Source organism: Cajanus cajan, chromosome 10 (assembly GCF_000230855.2).
Source record: "Cajanus cajan strain Asha chromosome 10, NIPB_CcT2T_4, whole genome shotgun sequence".
NCBI lineage: Eukaryota > Viridiplantae > Streptophyta > Magnoliopsida > Fabales > Fabaceae > Cajanus > Cajanus cajan.
In genome coordinates, this window is record NC_138526.1 from 33500862 (window position 1) to 33526427 (window position 25566).

Consider the following 25566-nt stretch of genomic DNA (forward strand, 5'->3'; position numbering starts at 1 on the left):
TGTACTTGCTTAGAAAAGCACTCGTCCAAAGTTATTGGAAGTTTTTGACTCTTGATTTTTGAATTGGTGGTTATACCTGTAAAAGAGATTTTGATACCTAAGTAAATGGGTGTTTGGAGTATATATATAGGTGTTATCTTAATAAACAAGGGTACCTTTGGGAGGTGCAATTGTAATTAAGAATGCATTAAAGAATATTAATTCAAGACTTTTAATTGTAGTATAATGGTCAAATGTTATTGTGTCACTTAATTACGAAGGTGAAGATCTTGACTTATCAAGGATCTTGACTTATCGAGAACAACTCGGTTGGAAGAACAAAACAAATGTAGCACTATTTTTTGGATCTATTTGATGTATAACCAAGAACTTTATGAGATTAAATCAAGGTGAGGGTTAAAGTGTCTTCGATCATCAACCTATCTGGTATAATTTGTATAAATACTAAAATAGATAAATTTTATTTACAAGAATGAACTAATAGGTTAAAATTTTATAAATACAGGTCCAGGAGTAAAACTAAAAATAATAACTAAAAAAAAAATATTAAAGGGTGTCATGTAACGACCCACCCTAGGCCGTCACATGCAGAACCAACCAAAATAAAATAATATATAATAAAGAAAATAGAACAAGGGCCAGCTACGCTAGAGTGTAAATATACAATAACATATAAAATTGTTTCCAAAATATATAACATATTTTTATAATAAAGTCATTATCCTCATTAAGGTTATATATTAATACAAAAAGGTAATATAATTACAACGTCATGAAGACATCAAAATAAGACACCCTAGGTGCTGGTCAAGCTCTAAACCTAGCCACTTCTCAAAGCAGCTATCCAAAAGACTCCTTGCTATCCCAAGGCCTCATACCTGATCTGCTCCCCCACATAGTGAGATCATCACAGTCCATCATGGAAATATAAGGGTTAGCACATATAAAACTAATCATAGTACATCATAATAAAATATCATTAAACAAATATTTATCCACAGTATTTATCCAGACCAACAAGTCATTTCCAAGCTAAATATAGACCAATCCAAAAATATAATGTATACACATCCATGCCAATGCATACATATTTTATGATAATAAAGAATCCATAACCAATGTATACAATCCATACCATATGTATACATATTCCACATCCAAAACAAAGTCACACCACTTTATAATCCATGATGTAACCAACACATCCAAACCAAATGTTGGCCTCAACACATCCAAACCAAGTGTTGATACGGTGAAACATGTCATCAACCCATGTCTCACGCCTAACCTCTCATGGAAAATATACAGTTGAATTACGTCGTCACGTAACCCTGGTGATCGTGGCCACCTCATCCATCGGTATGACTCGGCCTGGACCCATACCGGTAGCAAATATAATACTTAGAGGAGTACTTCAGAATCCACCTAACATCTGAAGTGGTTTATTATATAACCTTTGGAAAAGTTCCATATTGGAATCCTCACCATGGGATTCTCAAATTCCATATTTTTCCAAAGATTATATCCTGATCTCACCAATAGATCTAATCCATACCATAACCTTATTCCTCTAAGTCCTATTAGCTTTCCAAACCACACACACATAGCATATTCCATAATTACATACAAACTTTTCCATAACCAAGCCAAATCATTTAATATAATAACATAAATAATTAAACATCTAAAACAACCATCAACTTAAACAAATGACAATCTTCATATAAACAAAATAGCATATTAAAAGTTATACTACCCCTATCATGCTCATACATACTAGATTAAGTCTTATAAGTACTACCCTTACTTGGATAAACCTGAACTGAAACTCGGGCAGAACCTCCTCCTCTCTCTCCTTTTTTCTTTCTCCTGGCAGAACCTCCTCTACTGGATTCCTCTTCCTCTCTTTCCTCTTTTCTTTCCCCTCTTCTCTCTTTCTCTCTCTAGGAATTCTTCTCTCTCAAGGCATGCATTTCCAACACCCCAAGGCCCCTATTTATAGCATTTTCGCCCCTCCTACCCAGAACGGCCCGTTCCAAAAGCGGAACCCCCGTTCTGGGCCTGAAAAATCTACGAAATTTTTTGAACTGGAACGGCCCGTTCCGAAACCAGAACGGCCCGTTCCGGGACTTATCCAGAACAGCCCGTTCTCCTTCCAGAACAGTCCGTTCTCCATCCAGAACGGTCCGTTCCAACTTTGGAAACGGCCCGTTCTACTACTTCAAACTCAGTTCATTTTTTGTGCTTGAAACGGCCCGTTCCCACTACTACAAATTATTAAATTTCATGCAAATTTTCCTGCGAAAATTTTATAAAAATCTGCAGGAAACATGTTTCATGCAGAATTTTTTACAAAAATTTAGCTGCAGGTAAATCGTTGGTAGAAAATTACTTTCCGCGGAAAAAAAATTGTAAGAAGTTCCTGCAGATTTTCCTGTAGAAATTTTTCGCAGGAAATTTCTTGCGATTTTTTTCATCAAAAAATTTGCAGGTAAATACATTATTTTGGTAAATAAATTTGCAGGTAATTTTTCTACAAATTTTTTTCCCAGGAAATTTTACAAGAACTTTTCCTACAAATTTTCTTTCTATAGGTAAGTTTGTAGGTAATTTCCTTTCTTTTTTTTAAAAATATTTTGCAGAAAGATGAGGACTGTGGAAGCGGTGGAAGCGGTTGAACAATAAGCTTACTAAAAAAATTTCACTGACATTGGCAATTTCAAATTCAACTTCTGTTTGCTTATTGTGAAATTTTGGGCATATGTAGTATTTTATTCTTTAAGCTGCAGCCATTTGTAAACAAGACCAACCCCACATTTCATAGAGTAATTAAGGTTCTTAACATATAACTGCAATGTCAATCTATCTTAACTAAAAAAAACATATATATCTAGTCAAAAAATAAAGTATCTAGATTTAAAATCAAGTTAAAAGTAGTTGTCCGTAATGTGATTAAGCATCAACACCTATATTAAGAAAAACTCCATCCATTCTTCACTAAGGCTTTGTTCAATCACACCTACATCATAATAAAAGTAAAACCAAAAAAATATTTATTAGTCAAATTTCACATGAAAATTATAAATAAATCACAACAATTAAATAAAGTATATTAAATCAACACACCTATCCGATATGATCACTCTCTTCATCATCATCATCATCTTCACTTTCATTACTAAGTTGAGGTGATGAATATGGATGGGAAGAAGAGCCAACAAACCCCAAGTATTGCATTAAGGTGTGCACTTGGTTCCTAGTATCTTGTACTTCTTTCTTAGTAGCTTGCACTTCTTTCCTAGCATCATTTAATTCTTGTTTCATTTGTAGCTTCTCTTCCTCTTGTCTTTGTAGTGATTCATTTAATGTATGAATTTGATTTCTTAAATCATCAACATCCTCAATAGAAGACATTAATGATTGATTGGAAGATGTTACTAATATTTTTCCCATAGACCCAAGTCCAAAGACTTTTCCTTTTTTCTTTCCAATTGCATCTACCCACACATCCAAGTCAGAAGGCGTGTGATTTGTGGATGGTTGGCTATCAGCTCCATCCTCTCCTGGAGTAAATGTTGAGCTTTGAGAGGATAATTGAAACTTTCTTTTTTCAAACTTCTCCTACATCATAAAAAAATTCAATTAATAATCCTATGTAGTACATATTAGCTATAACACAATATAGCATTGGACTCTATTATTAATTACCAAATCAATCAATTATAACCATCAAAGCTAATATTTCAAAAATGGATGAGAAAATTATAGCAATTATTTCATAGCCTTCAAATGGTGCGTTTGTTGCTTCCATATATAAGTCACCCAGTGTACGATTATTATTGCAAAATATTTTTCTTCTGGAAAAGAGGATATGTAGATTAAAATAAAAGTAACAAAAAGGCAAGAGACAAAATTACCCCATAGGCACGTACTAGAAGATTATTTTAAAGGCAGCACAATGCACACACTACCATTACAGACTAGTTTTTTCTAATCAGTAATTGTGGACAGCATAAAGCTGCACTTGGCTGATCTCTATCCATAGTATATCTGAACATGTCTTCTACCAAACACTAAAGTCCTCTAATGCAAAAACAACCCTGAAATATGGGCAAACTCTGACTGGTAACTTAGGTAGATTCTTCTTGGGTCTTTGCATCCCCAACAAGTCACTAGTAAACAAAATCATTGGCCAAACAGGGTAACTAAGCATACCGTGGCAAATGTTTGCAATACATGAGCTTATGCCTAGAAAAGTTACTGGTTGAACTGAAACTCTTCTACTGAATTCAATAATTTACTACCAAGTCTACAATATGTTAATGGAAAGCTTTCACAAATAAAAATAATATTATATATATATATATATAAATAACCATGATATTGATATGAAGTATTCACCACGAAAAACAATAATTAATCTCTATTGGAAATTGCGAGTGCATACAAAATAATATTATGTTTACTTCCTAATTTTTATTCCATCAAACAGACTTCCCTTATTTAGTATTTTGCACAAACAGATTGAACTCCTGCAAAATTTTTATCCCTCTTCCCCTCTTTCTTGTTGTTTCTTTCTCTTTCCCACCTAAATTCTATATCAAATTGCTATTGTATTGTTCATGATACACTTGCAATCATGTACATATAGCATAAGAATCAGATTTTATTTTTCTCATTGGCACGAGATAACATCAATACCAATCAGCCAGTGTTCAACAACTCACTCTAAAATCTAAAATGCATTTCCACTTTCCAAATTCCAAATGATAAAAAAAGAATTATCTAAAGCTAAAATTCTATATAAAATCCATTCATGCATGGGATCTGAAGAACAGAATATCAAATTATAAGCATTACAATTTTGCACCTAACATGATGGAAAATGATATTTCATATTAAGAAGATCATAATATATCTTCATACACAAACACACACAATCTCACAATGTCTTGCTTGATATAAAAATGGTGCCATAAAGCACATAAAGCCTCAAGACAAAACTCAACTATCACTAGAACCTATGTATAATATAATATAATATAACCAAAAATTGAATGCACAAAATAAGCATAGACATAAAAACAAACAATCACAACATAAAGAGGTTCAAAAATGCTCACTATATCAATACAATCTAATAAGAAAAAACAAAGATGAGGAATTTAAAACTTACATAAGCATATTTTGCATGAGGACCCACCCAACTATGATCTTTTTTTCGATGTGTACGAAAATAGAAATCACTCAATGATGGATTTTTCCCTTTTTCCTCCCTCTGACATAAATAAAATAAGCTTTAGTTCCATTACTCTTGAAAACTAAATTATAAAAATACAATAAATTAATAATACCACACTTATAATTAAAATTAATAATAAATTATAAGTGATCAAGAGCCAACATATATATTATGCAGATTTGATTGTTGAGTCATCCATTCCATGTACAGATTGGATTAAAATTAATACCACACTTATAATTAAAATTAATTATAAGTGATTGTCATCACTTATAATTATAAGTTTCTTGCAGGAATTCAAAAATGGTATGGAAAAAGCTTCGCCAATTACAAGTAATATCTGCTGAAACATTAATTTGAAACAAGCTCAAAAATAATTACATCTATTATTCAGCTGTAGGAAACTAGTAATCAAACATTATGTGTCACTGTTTACAGATTGGAAAACTGAAATCGATGTCATAGAAGTGAATAAACATGCAAAATCTACAGAAGAGGAGAACATATATGCATATAAGCAAACTGCAGTACATGTACCTTTATAGAGCGCGCACAATTTTTCAACTGTAGAATGATTTTCAACTGTAGAAAAAAGAAAAAGAAAAAAGAGAAGAAGAAACTGCATGAGAGAAATACTACTCATTAACCGTAGAATCAATCTCCTTAATTTGAATTATCAACTGCATGCTCATTCAAAACATTCCTTGACTTGAAAATTAGTAAAGTAAAAAATCAATTACACTACACAGATTAGAACAGCCAAAATCTTGGTAAAAGAAAATATATAAACCCTAGTAGAAAGAAAAATTAGGAAAACGAGAAACAAAACAAAAGGAGAGTTTGTCTTCTTCTTTACCTATGAAGTCACTGAGGCAATGCGACGGAGGAACGATCTTAAAAGGTGAAAGAAGAATGAGTTTCTCTATGCTACGCAGTGCGGTGCGGTGGATTTCTCATGTTTTTAGCGGTGGGTACGGTACATTCATAAGCGGTGGGTACGGTTCTGTGAGGTGGATTTCTCGTGGATTTCATAGGCTGTGTGTGGGTTTTGTTGTGCGATTTGAATTTTAAATTTTTTGTTTTTTAAATTAATAAAAAAAACTATAAAATAAATAAATTAAATTAAATATATTTTCCTGCTAATATAATTTATAAGAAAAATTACAGAAAAACATATTTTGACATTACTAAAAAATTTAACATTTCTTGCAAATTTATATTCTAAATAAAATTGGAAGGAATTTCTTGCGATTTTTTCTAGAAGTTTTTATTGGTAAAAAAAATCATAAAATTAATAATTTTGGTAGCAAATTTTATAAGAATTTTCTGCGAACTTAAAATCACAAAAATAGTCGTAACAATTTCTTGGAAATTTTTTTTAGTAGAAATTTTCGTAGCAATTTTATGCGAATATTTTTTTGCATAAAATTTTGTAGGAAAATGCTATATTTCTAGTAGTGTCCGCTTTTGGAACAACCTGTTCCAAGTTACCAAAACACTGTATACCTTTATAAAAATTTACGAAAATACCATTAATAAATAATAAAAAAAAAATAGATATTACATGTCACAACATTATTTTTTTAAAGTTGAAACAAATAGGGTATCCCTACACAAATTTATCGCTTTTTAGTAATTATCCTAGTTGCATATTAATTTGAATTAGTTTTCTTACTCCTCTTCTATATTTTATATTTTTAATAGTCTTTATATTTTAATTTAAAAATAAATATCAGCTAAAATCCACCAGCTATACCTACCATCAATACCATGCGCCCATGCATGGTTTGGCTACCTACTACTTTTGGCCGGTATTTTTATTTTCTTCGCATACCTGAAATAAATGAGCAATACATTATTCATTCTAACATTACCCCAATAATTAGCATTTGAAACAAAATCCATAAGATTGACCAAATTGATGGCCCATATAATCAGAATTAGTAGAAAGCATATATAATATACCACTCATGAAGAGTTTGGCACACTTGTAAGCTAAAAATGCTTCTAGAGCAAAATAAATGTTCAAATATCGAATCTATTGCAACATATATGGGTTGGTGTATAGTGTTTAAGCACCCTGCACAATTTATTTAGCAGATGTACAAAGATTCTTTGAATTAACAACAATTAAAGTACCACGAACACGATTAGTCTTTGGCTTGGGGTGATTTTAGAGATCCCTGTAAAAACAAATCTTGTCCTCATTGCTTCTCGTGTGAAAGGATTTCTATTGTGAAAGATACCAGAATATGGCATTAGAAAATAAAAATAAGCAAATAAAAAAGGATTTTTGCTAATTGTGATATGACAAAAGCAGAACTTTATGAAAAACAATAGGAGACATCCAATGAGGAATTCGCATTTTACTATCTTTCTATGAGAGGTAGGCACAATGAGGGGACATCTATTTCTGGCACAAGTGAGGATGACATCTTGACTATGCTATCATCAACCACGACAGTGAAGACAATAATTAATGAAAGCAGCAAAATGATTGGTGTGGACACTGAAATTATTTTCGATAAACTGAAAGAACTTAGAGAAATATATATAGGCATGTAAATAATATGTTGTAATAGAAAATGAAAAATATACAAAATAATATGTATTAATAAAGTATTTAAAATGAAGAAGCATTCACCAAGGGTTACTTCAGTTACAGTTTGAATGTGTTGCTTGTAAGTTGCAATGTGCCTAAAACAGTAGAATTTGATTCCCATACTTTCTGAAAATGTTTTCGACACAAATGTTGCTACTATTCAACGTTTGTACTCTTCAACTAATGATTGTGGTTAAATTTTTATTTTTAACATAAAGTTGTAATGACAAGTGTCATTACAAGAAAATTGTTGTATAGTGACATACATCCTATAGTGACACAATAAATATCATTAAAAACTACTTTTACCTACACAAAAAATATAATATATGTTAAAAATATATTATATTGTTAAAAAGTGTGCATATAAGCTATAATGACACATAAAATATATTGTTAAATTTAATTCAAAATTAACATTAAAATTATGCTAAATAGATATATACTTACATATATTATACTTATAGTGACACTTTTTGTATGTCACTATATGTAACATTTATTGTAATGTGTTATTTTATTTTTATAAAAAATTGACTCAGTAAAAAGGAGATATTTTTTTTTGTTAAACTAAAATAAAAAAGAAAAATGTTATTGATGAGAGGAGAATTGCATACGTAATTTTTAATAATTAGTTTGTCATATATATATATATATATATATATATATTAATTTAAAGTATAAAATATTACAAAATTTAATAAACAGAAAATGGTTACAAATTAATAGAGAGAAAAAGGAATGAGGGGATATTGTTTTGGTGAATATAGAGGGAAAGAGGGATGATATAATATGCATTTATATTACATATTTATATTATATTTTTATTTATTAATCACAAATTAAATAAAATAATTTATACTCCTTGATGCCCCCACTAAAGTGGAAGTGGATTGAGATTCTGAAATGACTTGCAATATTATTAGGAAATCAAATATTAAATTATAATTTTAGAAAAATACTTAATTATATTTAACAAAATTAATTGATTAACTAGCTGAAAATTTAAAATACTAAAAAAATATTAGCTGAAAAGTTTGAGTTAATTTATTAAAGTATAAATTACCAAAAAAAACAATATAATTACCAAAAATATTTATTAAATTATAAGTATTTGATAAAATTACTTTGACTCTCAAAATACATTGGTCAAAGACAATATATTAGTCAAATACTTGTATGATGATTTTTATCTTTAAAAAGTTAATATGACAATTATTATATATATTTCCTCTGGACTAATTTAACTATTATCTTTTTAATAATTGTACGTCTTCTGAATAACGTGAAGATGAGGGGGGAAAGGAGTAAAGTTCAAGTACAGTACTTAATAAATAAAAAATAAACTTCAACAACCTAACATTTGATACGTGTTACTTTCCTCGACGATAACAGAATATTCTATGCTAAAAATCTCTTTTCGTCACTTATATTATTTAATATTTTTAATTTAATCTTATTTTAATTTTTGGTCTCAATTTGGTACTTAATAATTTAAATTAGTATAATTTGGGATTTCCGTCCAAATGATTTAGACAGAGTTAATTGTTGGTCACGTGGATGCGCACGTGAATGCCAAAATTTTTAAAAAAACCTGAAACCAGAACGGGCCATTCTGATAGTAGAACGGGCCGTTCTGGTTTTAGAACGGGCCGTTTTGAATTCAGAACGGCCCGTTCCAGAACGTCATGCTTTTTATTATTTTTTTTATTATATCTATATTAATAAATATATAATAAATAAAAAATACAATAAATTAATATTCATTTATGAATAAAACTAAAAAAAAAATCAAATAAGATAAGACCTTCTAAAATATTTCTTTGATTTGAATTTATCTAATTCAAAATCTTGACTAAAATGTCGCAATGTATTTAAAAAATTGAAAATAAAATTCAGGGTTTAGGGGTACCTCCTCAAGAACAGGTTGCTATTATTGGGGTACATCGTCAATGACTTTAAGGAAAAACACTGTTTCGTTTTATCCTTGACTGTATAGTGTCAATTTGGTAGTAAGTAGTTCACTCCAGTTTGACTAACAATGAAATAAAACTTGTTATCATTGTCCTTAGTGATACACTGCATCATCCTTAATGATATACTATATAGCCCAAATGTTTAGCGATTGAAGTTATTAATCCTCATTAACAATATTATTAAATCTAGTGTTTGAAATACTTTGTATTTTCCCTAAAAAAAATGCTTTGTACTTTGGTTTTTTTTCACGAAATTCTGGACCAGAACGGCCCGTTCTGAAACCAGAATGGCCGTTCTAATTACACTGTTGATGTGTTAATTTTGGACCTGGAACGGCCCGTTCTAGGTGCAAATTTTACACATCAATAATGTAACCAGAACGGGCCGTTCTGGTTTCAGAACGGGCCGTTCTGGTTCCAGGTGTATTCAAGTATTTTTTGATTCACCTACGTGGCATCCACCTGGCATCCACGTGGCCACCAATTAACTCCGTTTAAATCATTTGGACAGAAGTCCCAAATTACAACAATTTTAATTATTAGGAACTAAATTGAAACAAAAAATTAAAGTGGGACTAAATTGAAAATATTAAATAATGTAAGGAACGAAAAGAGGTTTTTAACCAATATTCTAATACCCTTATCTTAGCAGTTCGTCATCACCATCTTAATTCTTATTATTACTATAAAATGAACGTACCATTCCAAAAATAATTATGTTGACCAACACGTGAATATGTTTGCATATAAGAAAATTGGATTGTTATTATTGTAGTTGTATATTCAACTTTTCTTTCATTTCATTTTTATCTTTTTTCCTTAATTTTTTCCTTAATTGTTATTATTGTAGTTGTATATTCAGCTTTTTTAAATACTTCCCTTAACCTTACCAAGCCATGTTTTCATAACTTTATCCCCAAAAATAGAAAACCTTGTTGAATATTCCTATATCTCAGAAGACGCTCAGATTTTTGAGAGCGTCGCTCCACTTTTAAGTCCGTACAATATATTCAAAAGACAAAGATCTACTCTGAGATCTATCTCTCAATTGGTTAGATCCAAACGACCTCATGAGAAAGAATACGTTCAATCTTTCAAGATGGAACAGTGTTCTTTGATGGCCACTTCTGAAGAACAATATGTCACCATCAAGATTCTCAGAGAACTCATCAGACATTGGAGAACCGATGGATATACTCATCTTCATTATGGAGCCATCCGATTGATGCTCACACTTCATGGAAGACGTGGGACTTCCTGTCTCTGCAAGGATTTCCTTGCTAGACACCAGCTACCTCCATTATGAAAATGTGGTGATCGGCACAGTCCTAACCACACTTCATGCTGAGAGTGTTGTGCTAACATTATTTTCCAACTATAATGTTAGTTTGAGAGACCATTAGATGTCGCTTAAAAGTTAGTTCTACTTCTAAAATCACGGTGATTCCATGTAAAAAAAAAAGTAATTACTGTATTTGTTATTTTGCTTTTATCATTAAAAAATAATTAATTATTTCAATTTAAATAATGTCCCTCCAAATACATATCTAATTGTATGGTGACTTAAATCGTTAGATAAATATTCTTGAGGTAAGGTTATTAATTTGACCTAAAATAGATACACTAAAAAATATCAAGTATTTATATATTGTTTTAAATGATTATTAGATGATATGTATTTAATTTTTTTTATTTACAAGAAAATACACTTGATTACATGTTATATAAAATTAATTAGAGATAACATGATCTAAACCACCCAATAATTTTTTTCCACTTGAAGTATATTATAATAAAAATATATATGTACAATTGTGAAGTTTGAGACATACATAAATATCAAATTTAGATTGAAACTAGTGTCATGAGATCCAAGACCCTTTACCAATAACTATCCTATTTAATAACATCTATTTAGGACATAAAAGATATTTGTTTCAAGGTATAATACCGTATTCTTGAAAATTTTAATCCCAAAAATATTATACTTAGACATATTATTTCCATTAACATGTTCGATTATTAACTTCACAAAATAAATACGTTTTATTTAATGAAAAAAAGAAAGTGATCGAGTGAAGAAATATATGAAATAATAAAGTAGGTAGAAATAGATACCAACAAAAAAAACAGTAACTTCCATATTTTATGAGAATGTTTATATTCTCATGTATAAAAGATGTTTGAAAATATCTTTTTATATCCTTTCTAATAAAATATATCGAGAGAAAAATATGTAGTTATAATTTTCAATAGAAATTAATTACTGCTTTGAGCATAAATATTTTGTATTAATAAAATATGTTGAAAGAAAAATATGTAATCATAATTTTTAATAAAAATTAATTACTGCTTTAAACATAAAAGTTTTGTATTAATATATATATATCATGTTAAAAAGAATCTTTCTAACAAATATGAAATATATATTTTCGCCTTTATATTCTTAATAAGAAAGAAGGTTATGTAAAACAAGCATCCCCTTAACGTAAGTTTCTTCATACGAATTTAGGCAGATAAAATAGGGTGGATTGGACTTGGCTCAATCTCTAACAAATTTTTATTAAATCTTTTATTACTTGTATCAATTTTTTTTCTATATTTTTTCTCTGTCTCTAATATAAATTTGTCTATACAACCCAAAACTAAAATAAAAAAAGTCAAAATATGGTCTTTGACTACGGATCGTTTGTTTAAATTCTCTAAAAAAAACTTTTTAATGAAAAGAAACCTTTTTTTTTTTTTGTATTTATCTAAACTGCTTATAAAAAATATATATTTGTTTAAAAAAAAAACCTCACCTACTTCTTAAAAAAATTATTTTTTAAAAAACACTATTTTATTATATATATATATATATATATTTTTTTTTTTCAATTTTAATTTAAACAAACTGATATTATATATCAAAGCTTCAACAAATCTTCACGAATAATCCAGTTATATTCAATTTTTTTTTTCCAAAATTAAAAAACTGAACCGCATGTCACACAGTGATGGATCGAAAATGATAAACACAAAATAATGTTAAACCGTCCGATAAATTCTCCAAAAATAGTGTAGATTGAGCATTTTCCTAAAGAAAAATATTGAATTAATATTGTTGCGAGGCAAGGGGCGAAGAAAGAAAGATAGGTAGGAAACAGAACTGTGATTAGGCACTATGGCACTGACTGAAACAAGTCCATAGGATCATGATTACACCTCTGACTCAACTCATGAAGCAGACCAAAACTCCCACAAAATTTTTCTTTGAGTATTTTCCCATATTGGCAGGCCCAGCAACATTGGCGGGGATCGTGATCCCAAGGAATCTACATGTCATGTCTCTCTCAATCCGCACCGTTTATAGTTAACCCGTCAACTCCATCTTTCAAACGCAAATCATAGTAACAGTGCATGGTGTTGTAGTGAGTGTCCACAGCATAAGGTGGTGGATTGCCAGAGCACAAAACAAGAGGAAACAAAACTCAACACAACACACGTACAGCATCAACCACAAACCACGACTAGTTCATGCCACTTCGCTGTAAAGTGCCTTCAACACAACAACAACAACAACAACGTAGCAGCGTTGACCCTTAAATTCAACCATCCTCAAGTCACGGTTCACCTCCACTTTCATGCCCTCATCAATCAATGTTATGTCTTTTACTCTCTCTTTCTCTTTCTCTTTCTTTGTGTCTATCTATTCTATCTATCTGTCACTGTGTTGTGTTATGTGTTATGTCATATGTGTTATGTGTTGTGTTGTGTTGTGTTCTCTCTCTCCCTCCCTTATCCTAGTCTTTTGTATTGATTGCTTTGGTGGGTCTATTTATTTTTCTTTCTAACCAAATGGGTTGTTAATTATTTCTCAATTGGCTTCTATTCTCACCACCAAGCATTCTCTTCCTTTCACCACACGGTACTCTTGTTTTCTTTTCCTTTTCCCATGTCATCTTCTGCTTTGTCTTGAACCTCTCGTCTCTCGTGCGTTCACACTTGTGAAACCTTTCCTTTTTTGGTTTGTTTGAGAGAAAAACTATGATGGCATTGGAGTGTAGTTTCCACTTCCTAAATGGGGTTTACATGGTGCTCTTGTTTTGCCTTGGCATTGTCCTTGTGAGTTCGGTTAACGAAGAGGGTTTGAGTCTTTTGGGGTTCAAGGCTTCTCTTCATGACCCAAATAACAATCTCTATAACTGGGATTCTTCTAATTTGACTCCTTGCAATTGGACTGGTGTGTTTTGCACGGGTTCAGTGGTGACTGCTGTGAAACTTTACCAACTTAATCTCTCTGGTACTTTGGCTCCCACCATCTGTGATCTTCCAAACCTTCTTGAGTTGAATTTGTCAAAGAATTTCATCTCTGGTCCCATTCCCGATGGATTTGTTGACTGCGGTGGTTTGGAGATTTTGGACCTTTGCACAAATAGGCTTCACGGACCCCTTCTGACTACCCCTATTTGGAAAATCACTACACTTAGGAAGCTTTACCTGTGTGAAAACTACATGTATGATGAAGTGCCAGTGGAGCTTGGGAATTTGGCATCACTTGAGGAACTGGTCATATATAGCAATAATTTAACTGGAAGAATTCCCTCATCAATAAGAAAGTTGAAGCAGCTTAGAGTTGTAAGGGCAGGTCTGAATGCCCTCTCAGGGCCAATACCTGCTGAAATTAGTGAGTGTGAGAGCTTGGAGATATTGGGGTTGGCACAGAATCAGCTAGAAGGTTCCATTCCAAGGGAGCTACAAAGGCTTCAGAATCTCACCACTATACTTCTATGGCAAAACTCTTTATATGGGGAGATTCCTCCTGAGATTGGAAACATTAGCAGCTTGGAACTGCTTGCTTTGCACCAAAATTCACTAAGTGGTTCTGTCCCCAGGGAACTGGGGAAGCTATCCCAGTTGAAGAGGTTGTACATGTACACCAATCAGTTGAATGGAACAATTCCTTCAGAGCTAGGGAACTGCACAAATGCTGTTGAGATAGACCTCTCTGAAAACCGTTTGATTGGGATCATTCCCAAGGAGTTGGGGATGATATCTAATCTTAGCTTGCTTCATCTGTTTGAAAACAATCTTCAAGGTCATATTCCACGGGAGCTTGGTCAGTTGAGTCTGCTAAAAAATTTAGACCTGTCACTTAATAACTTGACAGGTACAATTCCACTGGAGTTTCAAAACCTTACATACATGGAGGATTTGCAGCTATTTGACAATCAACTTGAGGGTGTGATTCCTCCACATCTTGGAGCTGTTAGAAACCTTACTATTCTTGATATATCTGCAAACAACCTTGTTGGTATGATACCTTCCCATCTTTGTGAATATCAGAAGCTGCAATTCCTGAGCCTTGGGTCAAATATGTTGTTTGGAAATATTCCTGATAGCCTCAAAACTTGCAAATCTCTTGTGCAGCTTATGCTGGGGGACAACCTGTTGACAGGAAGCCTACCTGTTGAATTGTATGAACTGCACAATCTCACTGCACTTGAACTCTTTCAGAACCGATTTTCGGGGATAATAAACCCGGGAATAGGCCAACTCAGGAATCTAGAGAGGCTTCTCTTGTCAGCTAACTACTTTGAAGGCTATCTCCCTCCTGAGATTGGAAATTTGGCACAACTTGTCACATTCAATGTTTCCTCTAACCGTTTTAGTGGAAGTATTCCTCACGAGTTGGGAAAATGTGGTAGACTGCAGAGGCTTGATCTTAGCAGAAACCACTTCACTGGCATGCTTCCAAATGAAATTGGCAACCTGGTGAACTTGGAGCTGTTGAAAGTTTCTGATAATATGCTCTCAGGAGAAATACCAGGCACTTTGGGGAACCTTATTAGGCTCACAGACCTGGAACTAGGTGGAAACCGGTTTTCAGGAAACATCTCTTTTCACTTGGGAAAACTAATGGCTCTTCAGATTGCACTTAACCTGAGCCACAACAAACTTTCTGGCTCAATTCCTGATAGCCTTGGGAACTTGCAAATGCTAGAGTCCCTTTATCTAAATGACAATCAACTTGTTGGTGAGATTCCTGCATCAATTGGTGACCTTCTTAGTCTTGTAGTATGCAATGTATCTAACAACAAGCTGGTAGGGACTGTTCCAGACACCACTACATTTAGAAAGATGGATTTCACAAACTTTGCTGGAAACAACGGGTTGTGCCGTGTTGGCACTAATCATTGCCATCCATCTGTATCTCCCTTTCATTCTGCAAAACATAGCTGGATCAGAGATGGTTCATCAAGGGAAAAGATAGTGAGCATTGTTTCTGGGGTGGTTGGACTAGTTTCTCTAATTTTCATAGTGTGCATATGTATGGCCATGAGGCGCCGTAGCCATGCTGCTTTTGTTTCACTTGAGGGGCAAACAAAGACTCATGTCTTGGATAGCTATTACTTTCCGAAAGAAGGCTTTACATACCAGGATCTCTTGGAAGCCACTGGCAATTTTTCAGAAGATGCAGTTCTAGGAAGAGGAGCTTGTGGCACTGTTTACAAAGCTGTTATGAGTGATGGTGAAGTGATTGCTGTTAAGAAGCTGAATTCACGTGGAGAAGGAGCAAATAATGTTGATAGAAGCTTCCTTGCTGAGATTTCAACTCTTGGAAAGATCAGGCACAGGAACATTGTGAAGCTGTATGGATTTTGCTACCATGAGGATTCCAATCTTCTCTTATATGAATACATGGAAAATGGAAGCCTTGGGGAACAACTTCATTCAAGTGCAACCACTTGTGCATTGGATTGGGGTAGTCGGTATAAAATTGCTCTTGGAGCAGCTGAAGGGTTATGCTATCTTCACTATGATTGCAAACCTCAAATCATCCATCGTGATATAAAGTCAAACAACATATTACTTGATGAGGTGTTTCAGGCTCACGTTGGAGACTTTGGCTTGGCTAAGTTGATTGATTTTTCGTACTCAAAATCCATGTCTGCTGTGGCAGGTTCATATGGCTACATTGCCCCAGGTAAGAATAAGTTCACTACATTGGTGCAGTCATTGTAGTAGTTTTACTTACTAGAATAAGTGAGTCCTATTTTAATCTTTTGTTTTTATTTACTTAAAAATATTGATTTTCACCGGATATGACAATCTTTAGAGGAAAAAAATAATTAAAATGCATAGCACATTAAGAGATGTTCCAAGTAAAAATGTTACTATTTACTAATCCCCATTTGTTTAATGTAAATTATCAGAAGTTGATATTAATAGTGAGCTAATTGCTAACATGTGATATTTTTACCAAGGTCATTTTAATCCTTCTGTTTTTCTTATGGTCGGTTATTTTATTTTATTTTATTTTCAGAATATGCTTACACCATGAAGGTGACTGAGAAGTGTGACATCTATAGCTTTGGGGTAGTTTTGTTGGAACTAGTTACTGGGAGGTCACCTGTTCAACCTTTGGAACAAGGTGGTGATTTAGTGACTTGTGTGAGAAGAGCAATTCAAGCATCAGTTCCCACATCTGAATTATTTGACAAAAGATTGAATCTGAGTGCACAAAAGACAGTGGAAGAAATGTCTCTTATTCTCAAAATTGCCCTGTTCTGCACCAGCACATCTCCTCTTAATAGGCCTACAATGAGAGAGGTCATTGCAATGTTGATTGATGCTAGGGAATATGTCAGCAACTCACCAACCTCACCTACATCAGAATCTCCATTGGATGAGGATGATGCCATTTCTTCCAAAGGTTAGAAAACTGAAATGTTCATAGTTAAAGGATTAATTCATCTTATGCATTTTGGTACATATATGTGGTAAGTAAGCTATTGAAGTTTATATTCAATAACATTATTTAGAATTTTAGTTTCCTCATAGGCTGTTTCATATTTTTGTGTGATATTACTCTTCTGTTTGCAATCTGCTAATCTACTACTTCACCTTGAACTGTTGAGTACTGAAGGTTAAAGCATTTCTTTGATAGATATCATTCATTTAGTTTATACAGTATAGTACAAATACACAAACAATAATTTACTTTAAAAGAAGCCAATAACACCCCCTCTCCCAAACACTTCTTGAGTTTGTTTAGATAAAACTTATCCAGAAGTACTTTCAGGAAAGAAAAATAAGAAGGAAAATCAAAATAAGATTATTTATAAGTTAAAACTAGCATATGCATGAGTTAAAAATAAAATTTTGGAAAAACTAATAGGATAAAACTTTTACAAAATAGTTCATGTAGAAGCTAATTTTACCTTATGGAAAAACTTATTTCATTTTTTTTCTTATTTTCCTCTCCTAAAGATGTTTTTGGAGAAATTTATCCAAACATGCCACTCTTTTATTGCAAAGTTCCTCTAATGATCAATGTATTGATATTTAGACAACTAATTGGCTTGTCATGGTTTGTGCAGATAGTGGTCTTGAGTTGTAAATTATAAGCCTCACTCCTTCCTCCATGGAGAAAGTTTTTGGTACAACTTCATTTCTACAAGTTTGAATCTTGGACAATCATGTCCCCTGCCTCAACCGAATAAGTAGCTTTATCTAAAAGAATCTCACAATCAATTTGAGAGAAACAAATGTGCATTAACCCAACAATTTAAAGCTACTCTAATCTATTATACCTTTAGATATACGATGATTCTATTAACATAACAAACCTCAATCTTGCTATGATAGCGAGTTGAACATACAAAGATCGTCCAAAATAGGTTCATTGTGCTTCGAATACTAATGATGACTATCTTTGTTTATGATTTTACACGATTTGTTCAAATTTTAATTGTAAAGTTCTTGCTACGCCTTCTTGTCTTCTCAGTAGCCTTGTAGAGATTTTAATTTGTAACATTGAAGCTATTTAATGCCATATGTACTACGTATATTCCTTTTGGGAGTAATTAACCGGAAAACTTGGTTGCCAATTCTTTTTAGCATGTGGGTGTTTAAATTTCAAATGACATATAATGTGAAAATTGTGTCTATCTCTTCATACAAATTAAATAGGTGGAAACATATTAAAATTTGTGTACATTAAGATAAAAGAGATATTTTTAAAAAAATAATTACAAAATTTTGTCAAGAAAATCTATTATAATTTCGAGGGCGTGAAACGAATAGAAATAAGGAATTGAAGATGGAAAAGTGAAGAAATGGAACATCATAACACTTGTTTTTCACCTTATTTAGAACTATGTCATAAGAGCATTGAAACGAGTCATAGATATGTTACCGATGCTATATTATAAATTAAAATATATAATTTGAAGAGTAAAATTCTCATTTATTTATTTTTTTCACCTTTTTAACTAGAAATTTTTAATAATTTCTCTTTAAGAAATGTATTTCACATATACTCACACAGGTGGCCAAAAATTTTATTTCAATCATTTTAAATTACTCTCATTTTATTTTTATTTGTATATTTAACACATTCTTAATGTTTACCATTTCAATTTATCTTATTTTATCTCTATTCCTAAGTTGAATTTTAGTAATTTATTATAAAATTGTGAATCTTATTACATAATTTAAATTTTTAATATGAATATAAAATATATTATATTATAAATTTTAATTATATAAAAATAACTTTTATTTTATATAATGCACAAACCAAAATACTATTATTTCAAGTATAATAAAATTTATATATTAAAAAATATTTATCATAAAATTTAATTGTATAAAAAGAAACATGTATATTATTATATTAAATACTTAGTTTTAGAAAGCATATATACAAAACCATCTATTGTTATTCGATCTTAAAGTACACAGTCGTTTATGTGCCATGTGAAATTTATTTTGCATGTGGGTTGTATTTTATACAGCTGGTACCTGTAACAGATGTCATTTAACCCACTAACTATCTTGTTTAAGCCATCTTTCTTTCCTTTTAATAATTACTCTTCAACTTTCAACAATCTTTTATGTACTTTTCTATTTTATATCACATCACACTAGTGACACTACACATAGTTAAAATTGTTGTTTCTTTCATAGTGAATAGTTTATTTTAGTAGGCAAATATGTAATTTTAATAGGTAAAGTATGTCATTTAAGTTTAACCCACTCATAATTTTATAATAAATTATGTATGTTTGAATTATTAATTTTCGTATAAGTTAAAATCAGTTGTATTACCTGTACCCATCATTTAAATTTATAATAAATCTATTAATCAAAATGAGATCCAATCTTTAATTTAGACATGAAGTTATAACTAAAATATTATTTTATCTTATTTAATAGAAAGAAATAAGAAGAGTTGACGTAAGTGACGAAAAATTCAGATTGTTTAATCAAGTGATTAGAGATTAAATCCTAATTCTTATAAATGTAAAAAACTCAAATTAGAAAGAAATACTCACTTATTTAATATTTATCAAATTTTGGGAGATTAATCTTCATATTTAATGAAGAAGAACTCCTTAGTAATGATATTCAGAAGAAAAAAAATATAATAGGAATCGGAAGCAATATATGATAAAATGCGACTTTATAATTGGGTAAACTCGTGGTACGTAGTTGACGGTGCTATGATACTTACAAATATATATAATCCATGCCCTAATTCATTTGAAGTATGAGGATGGGACTATAATGTTCAAATTTCCAACGTAAACATATTCATAGCATCATGATCATTAATTACCACCCTTTTCGTTTTCGATAATGTTATCTATATCTTGGTCACACCTAAAGGATATTTTAAGCATTGTGAGCTATTAAAGCCTCTCAGCCACAAAGATTGGCAAGACATGATGATGACCTCCTTAAGGATCTTTACTTCGTGTGTGTGTGTGTGTGACAACCACTGTGTGGAGGTTTTGAAACATGAGGACCTCCTTGAGGATTAACTTCGTGTGTGTCAACTGTCAACCACCGTGGATGTTTCATATTTATTTATTTTTTTAATCTCTTTTAGTTTCTATAAATTAAATTAAGATAGATCTTTTAAATTTTTATATTTGTAATTTTTTAATTCTTTTAGTCGTTTAAATGAATGATTTTGTATATTATTTTAAATTTCAATTGTCGTGACCACATAATTCAATTATATTGGATTATTTCAAGAGTAAGTCTATCTAGATTTATTTTGTTCTATAACTCATGTTCTACGTCAAATTTTAACAATCCAATCGTTGAATTTAAAGTTCATAATGCATATATCAAGTCTATAAATTTTAACAAAATTTGAAAACTATTTGATACTTTATTTCATTAATTTAAATCAATATATAAAATATTTTTATGATTATCCGTCAATTTGAATTAATGAAATGAAGTATTAAATAATTTTAAATTTTTTTAAAAATTTGCATACTTAATTTATGTATTAAAAATTTAAATTCAACAGTTAGATTAATGAAATTTGATATAGAATATGAATTACTGAACAAAATAAGTCTACATAGACTTTCTGAAGTAAACAAATCCCTCCTTATATATATATTCAATCTTTATTTTCACAATTGATATACGTTTTAATCAAATATATTTATATAAAAAGGTACAATAATAAATATATATTATTTATTTCGATCCTTGTATCGTGCATGTACGTTTATAATTTTAAGATGTTATTTCATAATTTACATCAATTCTTTTATATATATATATAAATAAATAAATAAATAAGCATAATTCACATCAATTGCTATAATTAAGTTTAATTTTAATTTATATTAATTAAATTTATCATGATTATTTCATGATTTAAATTGAATTATAATCTTTAATTTATTTCATGATGGAATAAAATTGAATAAAATTGTTATTGGACACAAATTATTATACAGTTTTGTAATATATGTGTTATATGATATTTTCTACCTGCATTGGTATTATATTCAACTATTATTTGGATAATATATATAATTTTTAGACCTAAATAGACTATGCTAAATTGTGTTGAGTTTTAAAGTTGAATGAATGACTATGTTGGTGGATTAACATTGCGCAATTGATTGATTTATAATTGTGTTAACTGACTATCATTGTCACAACAAAATTCAATGTGTATTTCAATTTCTCTAATTATTAAATTATATGATTGTTAGTTTATAGGTACATTGAAATTTATGGATTATTTAAAGATATTAGTTAATTTAGTTGGTGCATATTTTGTTACCAAATAATGTTTATCAAATCTTGATTATTGTGAGAATCATAAAGTTTCTAAGATTATATTAGTTGAGAACTTAAAAAATAAAAATTATTTGTCTAGTGATTCTTATGATTTTAATTAATTATTGATTAGTCATATCATCTTTAATTAATTGAAATCAAATATTTTATTACTTAAATCACATAAAGAATTATACATAATATTGTGATTGATTATGCTTAAATATAATAAGTTGTATCCTGCATGAATTATTGTTATGTTTGTATAATTAATTAGGATAAAATATCAAATTATATTTCTCAATTTACCCATAGAAATTAAGAAAAGGAACATAATTTGATAGCTTTGATATAAAGTTATGTGATGAACCAAATTGAGTAAAACTTTAGCTCATAGACAAGTTTTATGTTCTTAAATTTGTACATAATTTACATCAATATTATATTATGAATAATGATCAGTCTTATTTAAACTTTGTAATTATGCAATCCATAAATGTTTTTAATGTAAATTATGATAAAGGATTCATAAATTAATATATGAATTACATGTTTGGGAATAACCATAGTTAGAGATGTCAAATGGGTCGAGTTGGCCCAGCCCAGCCTAAGCTACACAAACCAAATATTATTTTAAGCTAGACTGGCCAGGCTTGTATTCTTTTCGGATTGCCACTTTTTGGCTCAACCTGGTTCATGTCAAGCGATCGAGCCAAATTGACCTAATTAAAAAGAAATTTAAAAAAATTAAATGTAATTTTTTACAATTAAAAATTATAATATGATTAATTAATACTTATACTAATTATAGATAAGCAGTCAGCCAATAACAATCATATTGTCTTGGATAGTTACAAATGTTTATACATTAGAAGTCAAACATATATATTCTACTTGGAATAATAGTTAACACATTATTTAATTTTTCATATTTAGTTAAAAACACTTTATTGTGATTAACTGTTGAAGTGTTTCTACAATTGGGTTTAAAATTAGGATTTAACACTTTATTCATTGCCCAAATTCCTTCAAATTCAGCATAATTATATGGAAGATCATGCTTGATAATATACTTAGCAACTACATCTCTATAAGTCTTGGATCAAATTTCACTATTTCAGTAAACTAGTTTTGTTATCCAACATGACCCTAATAGTTTGGTACTTACGAAATTCAAGACATTTAATAATATTACATTTTAAATAATTATTACTGAAATAAGAGCAAAGAAACTCTCACAATGGTTAACTTTAAATTTAAGCTTGTAACTACAGCTTTATAAGCAAACACAAAAGCGTGAAAGACTATTACTATTATTATATTATATTTATAATACATTATAAATTTATAGATTGATAATGATAGTAATTCAAATTATTTTTCTTATTAGTTTAATGAGCAAACTCATAAACTTGTAGGCTAGTCCAACCTGAGCCTATTTGATTTGTTGGACTCAGCAGGTTGGACAAAAATAGTCTAATTCTATTTAAACCATCCTTTTTAAGGCTTAACATGGTCTTATTTATGGGTTGGCCTATCGAGTCGAACCCAAATTGATAGCTTTAGCCATAACATCCTAGACAATGTAACAAGAATTATTTCACAAAGAAGAACAAATTAATTAAGGCTATGGATTAAATGTCATGATAGGATATTTCAATACTCATAAGCATGATCTATTTTATTGTGATATTTATTGTCCATATATAAAGTTTACAAATTCTATGCATATTTTGCATTAAAAGGTTTTAATTTACTAATTTAAGAATTATCATATGATGGAGGCCCATGGGCCAAGGGCCTAGTTATTAGGGCTATGGTCAAGAGGTTAGAAGAGGAATGAGTCAATTCTAAAGAAAAGTCCATAGTGCTCTTCAGTTAGGCTGTGCATTAAAAGCCCATGTATATTAAGATTTGCCTAAGATGGCTTGTAAATACTTTTTGGGCTTTATATTTTGGGCCATATAGTTTAGGATTTCTTTAGTCCATGTATTTCTGAACTTTAGATGCATAGGCTAAATTAATTACATGTGCATTTACATTTTATGTGATTTATCCTTGCATTTAAGGTGAATTTGGACCCATGTGCGTCAATCACATGGTGTGGCCGAAATTCACTCTTAAATGAGAACTAAATCACATTCAAATGCAACTAGCACATGGAGTTCCGGATTCTTAGGGAAGTTGGCATCAAATTTGAATTTTCAAATTCAAATTTGGCGCCTAAGGTTTAAATTGACCATACCATGGTTTAATTTAAACCTTAGCTTAGCTTAGCTTCCTTAGCACTCCATCTTAGCCTATAAATCTAACCTATCCGTGTATTTTGAATCACTTTGGTATATTGAATGAGAATTTCATCTTCACATAAGATCAAATCCTCTAGACCAGAGTCACCAAGGAGAATACCTTATCCACCTCGCCTTGAGCTTTCCTCTTTGTAGTTTTAAGCGCAAGCTTCTTCTACTTGAGAAGCTTAGTTCAAGTTGTTTTCATTTCATCTCTTCTCATCTGAATTCTCCTCCTTGAAGAATCCTCCAGGAATTACAAGAAGAGGTGTTTGGTGCATCCATGGAGTTTTACCTCACAAAGACTCCATCATCATAGCATATTATACTACAAAAAGGCATATTTTTATCACCCCATACAGAGATTCCAAAAGTTAGTGGGAGTCAAAATTCTCAATAAGTGAAAGTGAATTTTCGACTAGGAAAATTTGAGAAAATAAGTGAGAATATATGATACTCTTGAAAATTACTTTTAAAAAATTATTTGTCAAATATTATGCGATTATATCATAGACATAATATTTTTTGTGTTAAAGTTGTCAATTTTATTAAAGACTAATTAAGAATTTTTGACTAAGTATTTTTTTAAGAATATTAAAGGTGAAAGTCAAGACAAACAAATTAATATAAAGTAGACATCAAAAGAGAGTTAATCTCTATTTGAGTATATAATTGCAAAATCGATGATCTAATAAAAGATTGTGAGCTACAGTATTTTAGGGTCATATATCTAACGACCCGGCTGGTCACTACACGCACAACACAGCACACCGGAAACACCAGGCAGAAGAGAACGAGTATATAAATATAGGATCTAGAATATATATATATATATATACAAGGTCCCCAATCCGACTAGAGTTAGAGTGTACAAAACAAAATACATCCATCAATTGCTAACCAAGTAGCTAAATACATCAACAGAAATAAACTTCATCTGCCAGCTACTGACTCTCCTCAGCAGCACCAACCTAACCCTGCTCTGCTCCCATACATAGTATGATCATTGCAGTCCAAACATCATGGAGACAACAAAGGGTAAGCTAGTGTAAAGAAATCGACATACATACATAAATATGAAAATAAAAGCATCTAGAGCTATCAGCACACCCGTACAGCTTATACTACACCACATCAAATTCAGCAATATCAGCACCGCTCAGTGGCTATAATAGCACCACAATAGTGGCTAACAACACCGACATAGCGGCTATAACAGCACCACAATAGTGGCTAACAGCACCGACATAGCGGCTATAACAGCACCACAATAGTGGCTAACAGTACCGACATAGCGGCTATAACAGCACCACAATAGTGGCTAACACAACATACAGCTCAGCAATAAACAGCACAACAAAACAGCTCACAGCACAA

General features: G+C 30.9%; 2 protein-coding genes across 2 annotated transcripts; one reads left to right on the top strand and one right to left on the bottom strand.

Moving 5' to 3' along the window:
- Window positions 1-1839: 1839 nt before the first annotated feature.
- On the bottom strand, window positions 1840-13445 carry LOC109801450 (uncharacterized). Its single transcript, XM_083064809.1, has 6 exons — window positions 13341-13445; window positions 10905-11111; window positions 5780-5824; window positions 5177-5278; window positions 3127-3621; window positions 1840-3019 (listed from the first exon to the last, which is right to left on the bottom strand). The coding sequence occupies exons 1-5, from the start codon at window positions 13443-13445 to the stop codon at window positions 3127-3129; spliced, it is 954 nt and encodes a 317-aa protein (XP_082920935.1). The 3' UTR covers window positions 1840-3019.
- LOC109801718 (Leucine-rich receptor-like protein kinase family protein) lies at window positions 12946-18669 on the top strand. The gene is made up of 3 exons (XM_020362831.3): window positions 12946-16787; window positions 17127-17516; window positions 18184-18669. Exons 1-3 carry the CDS (start codon window positions 13847-13849, stop codon window positions 18201-18203), a joined length of 3351 nt encoding a protein of 1116 aa, XP_020218420.1. The 5' UTR covers window positions 12946-13846; the 3' UTR covers window positions 18204-18669.
- The last annotated feature ends 6897 nt before the right edge of the window (window positions 18670-25566 follow it).